Consider the following 4,097-nt stretch of genomic DNA (forward strand, 5'->3'; position numbering starts at 1 on the left):
AAATAGCGTGGGAGAACAATCTCTTCCCTTGCCAGAATCACTGGATGAATTTCTTTCTAACAGAGATCAGGGCAGAATGCCCTTCTGGCTCGGACCCTGCTGTGGCAGCGGTGAGTCCTTCCAGGCTCCCAGGGTCTGAGAGTTCTCTCTCTGGTCTTTCAGGTTGCTGGCTGACCAAAGAATTCCTTTCCTGTTAAATAAAAACTTATTAAAAAAAAAAAAAAAAAAAAAGTAATAAATATAAATAAATAATCAATGTACATACAGAAGCAACCCACAAAAAAAAAAAAAAAAAAAAAAAAAAAAAAGGTGTGGGGGGGAAATACATGTATCAGACTAACACCAATCTCTCATTGTCTGCTAAGGAGACAAAGTCTCTGGCCAGCAGCACTCTGCAATATTGCTGCTCCCACCAGGAGAGGAGGCACCACAGCTCTCAACCAGAGCCAGCTCCTCCATGCTCTGCAGGCGTGGGGCTTGCTGGAAGAAGCCCAGGAGGCTGCCTCGTGCTGCCGCTGCCGTCTGCTGCAGGCCGGGCTCTCCCAGCACCTTGACGAGGAAGTTGATGTACCTCATGGCGAGCCGCAGCGTCTCGTTCTTGCTGAGCTTTTTGTCAGGCGGGTGGGTGGGAATGAGTTTCCTCAGCTTGGCAAAGGCGCTGTTGACGTTCTGCTGCCTCCATCGCTCCCTGGTGTTGGTGAAGATCTTCCTTGTCATTCCCACAGCGCTGCAAAGCAGAGGAGATGGTGAGCCCATGCCAGATACCCCTGACTGCTGACCCACAGGGCACTTCTTTGGAGGGAGGGAGGGCAGGCAGGACGAGGCCAAGAACACCCCCGTGCTTCCCAAACCCCATTCACACCTCCCTGGGGGCTGCTCCCACCCGGCCCAGGCCTCGTGGCTCACAGCAGGAGCTCAGCCAGGCTTGGGTGGACCTTGTGTTGGGGCCTGCAGAGGTCAGACAGCTGATATTAATGAGCACGTGTGATTATGGTTATTTCGGGAGACTTCTCCAGGGAGGCTATGTTCTGGTGTCCTGCCCAGCCCACACTGACTGCTCGCTGCTGGCGGCAGGCACTCTCCAGTTGGATCCATTTGGACTTCTATTTTAGCCTCTGAGAGCTGCCAAGGCTAAGCCACAAATGCCACGAGTGCTCCCGGGCAGGGCTTTGCAGGCTGCAGAGGTTAAGCGTGACTCCTACAAAGCGTGCAGGCATTCCAGCCAAAATGTCCCCGTAGAGATTACTTGGCCACGCCACCTCGGGGAGCTGAGCAGCTAAGGAAACCCACGGCCCAGCGCAGATCTGGCAGCAGGAGACTGCTCTGCAAGCTCTGAGGGGTGGCTCTAAATGCAGTTTGGCAGAGAGGTGATCAAGGGATTGTGGGGTTGACCCAGCCTTGCTTGTATTGCCATCAAAAGGAATCCCAGAGACCAGCTGAGATGGATGAAGGCATATGTGCCCATCTGTAACACGCCAGACCACACAGCTTTTCTTGCCCATTCCCTTTTCCCAGGAAGGCTGTTTTGGTCCCCAACAGCCCTCTGGTCCTTGCTCATAAACATCTGATGGATGTAGTTCCCTCCAAAGAGCCTTCCCTGCTCTCACACAGCCCTGTGGCAGACATCCACTTTTCCATTTCTGAAGCTGCTTTTTTATGCCAATGGCACACAGACAGTTGGAGCAGGGAAAACAATCCAAGGGAACGGAAAACATCCAAGGGAATAAAGGGCACATATTTCCACCGACCTTCTTCTGCATGTGTAAACCCAGGCTCTTAATATGGCAAACTCACCCACACAGCAGTCCCACAGGGGCTGGGGAGAAGCACCCCTCACCCCCAGAAGGGGGAAACTCTGCGGTGATGCAGAGGTTGGAGGGGCTCCCCTGGCAGGGAGACAAGACATGCAAGGCAGGCCGAGAAGTCCCAGCCTGGCACGGATTGCAAATCACCAGACAGACACAGCTACAGGGTCATAAATCACGTTGGAGCCATGGTCAGAGATGTGCCTGTGTAGGCTTTATATGGCTACGCTCACGCTGCCCCTACCTCCCTGTCGCCTCTCAGCTGTAGCCCTCACAGAGCTGCTGCATTGCTATTCTGGTAGAAGCTGGAAATCGCTGGCAGCCCGGTTGTCTACTCCACCTTCAGGAACAAGAAATTTGTCCCGTCAGAATGTCCTTGCTTCATGAGTGGTTCGTTTGAAAAAGAAACAAGCCCTCGTATTGCAAATGGCTGAGAGATTTTCATATTTCTTGTAGATTTGCATGGAGACCCACTGCTTGATTCAAATGGGGACCACACCTCTCTTTTAAAATTGTTTTCCTACTCTGCGCGTCACTTTTGGTTTGTGCTATGTGAACAAATCTACTTTGTACTTTGCACCCACCCGGAAGAGCTAGCTACCTTTTTGGCAAGAACACTGCTGAAACAGCAATACAGATTTCAGACGCTGTCCTCCTCTGCTCTTGTCCACTGCGGCACATTCATTCCCAGGGCAAAACTTTCACCGTTACAGTTTTATTTTTCCAAGCAGCTGCTTGGATCCCTGTGACTTTCAGAGTGCCACCTGCTTCCCTTCCCCCCACTTTTTTTGTTTATCTGTTTTAAGATAACTTTATTCTTGTACAAGGTCAGTCATTTTTCATGAGGTAGGAGAAGTTATTTGGGATTCTTTGCTCCTTCTAATGGGCCAGGAGGACAGCATTTTGCCAGGGTGCTCGGTCTCTGGGCTGTGGTTCTGGTGCACGGCTCTGGGTGTACATCTGGGCTACAAATGCTGATTGAGGGTCAGCTCCTGCTCTTTCTTCTGCTGCAGGCAGTGCCCAGTGCAGCGCTCCAGGAGAGCAGGTCAGCACACAGCCTTGGCGCTGTGAATTTGTCCTTTTAGCAGCATTATTGGTGGGAAAATAACCCCAGCCTGCTCCTGCACACTACGCTGCCTTTGTCTCTCTCCTCTTTCACTTGGAAAGGACAACACTACCTCTGTGGTCACAAGCCTTGTCAGCAAATAGATGCCTTTGTGGGACCGGCGCCTGCTTTACACTTCAAAAACGGGTGTTTGTACTTCTGATATTTGTTCAGGATCCCCGAACAACAGCTTCCTCCCACCCCAGTGCTCCCCTCTGTGCTGACACCCCATGGGGAGATGCCCTGCAGGTGTGACCCACCTCCATGCACCTCTCCACCTTAAATCCCTCTCCCTTTCTCCCACTGCTGTCTTGGTATTTCCTGTCGTGGCGCTCAGAGCTTCTGCTGGAAGCAGGAGAGGAGCTTCATGAGCCTGGTCCCGTGCTGCCCGAGTGTAATGTTTCAACAGAGCTTCTTTCCTCACATCACGACCTGCCCATCGCTCCAATTCCCTCTAATCACGGCACCTTCTGGCCAAAAGGCAGCGTGTTTGCTGACAAGGGATCTGATTTCCATTCCTTTTGTCTCAACCCTTTCCTCCTCTTCCCTCCTTCTCTCCAGCCCTCCTCCCCACCAAGGGTGGCTTTCAGTATGAAATTACTTGCAGCTTCAGGTCTCTGCTAATGTTGTACGTCCCTTAGCTTTCTCTGGTGTGGTGTCGCCCAGGGGCTGCACACAGCCCATACCCCCTCAGTCCATTTTAAACCCATGCAGAGATCAACACTTTGCTTACACACATCATGGACAAACAGCATGAAGCTGCACACCTGGATTACCCTGTGCTTTATGGTCACCTCCGCCAGCCACAGCTTAACAGCCCCACATGCAGCTGATAAGAAAGGCACCAGGACAGCAGCAGGCTAAATTCAAGGGGATTAATTCTGCTCTCAGGAATGTAGACCCGGAGGGTTACAGCATTTCCGCTGGAGAAATAACTCTGAGGGGTAAAGCGGAGCCACCGAGGACAAGATTTAACCGGGATCAGGAGGAGATATCCAGAAGCAGCGGGTTAGTGCAGCTTCGTGAGCTGCGATCCACATCTGCAGCGTGTAAAGAGAATTGTGCGAAGCCATAGCCCCAGCTCAGCAGTGAATCTGCCCTGACAGCCAGACAGAGGAAAACAAAACACCGCCACCCACCGAACGGAGAGATGAAGCTCTTCCCACCCCCTGCCTGCTCTTTTGAAA

General features: G+C 52.0%; 1 protein-coding gene across 1 annotated transcript; it reads right to left on the minus strand.

The window, feature by feature from the left end:
* Positions 1 to 360: 360 nt before the first annotated feature.
* TAL2 (TAL bHLH transcription factor 2) lies at positions 361 to 717 on the minus strand (the record flags this gene model as incomplete). Its single annotated transcript, XM_084305336.1, has 1 exon — positions 361 to 717. The coding sequence occupies one exon, from the start codon at positions 715 to 717 to the stop codon at positions 361 to 363; it is 357 nt and encodes a 118-aa protein (XP_084161462.1).
* Between the last annotated feature and the right edge of the window lie 3,380 nt (positions 718 to 4,097).

This window comes from Netta rufina (assembly GCF_964035555.1).
Source record: "Netta rufina genome assembly, chromosome: Z".
Classification (NCBI taxonomy): Eukaryota; Metazoa; Chordata; class Aves; order Anseriformes; family Anatidae; genus Netta; species Netta rufina.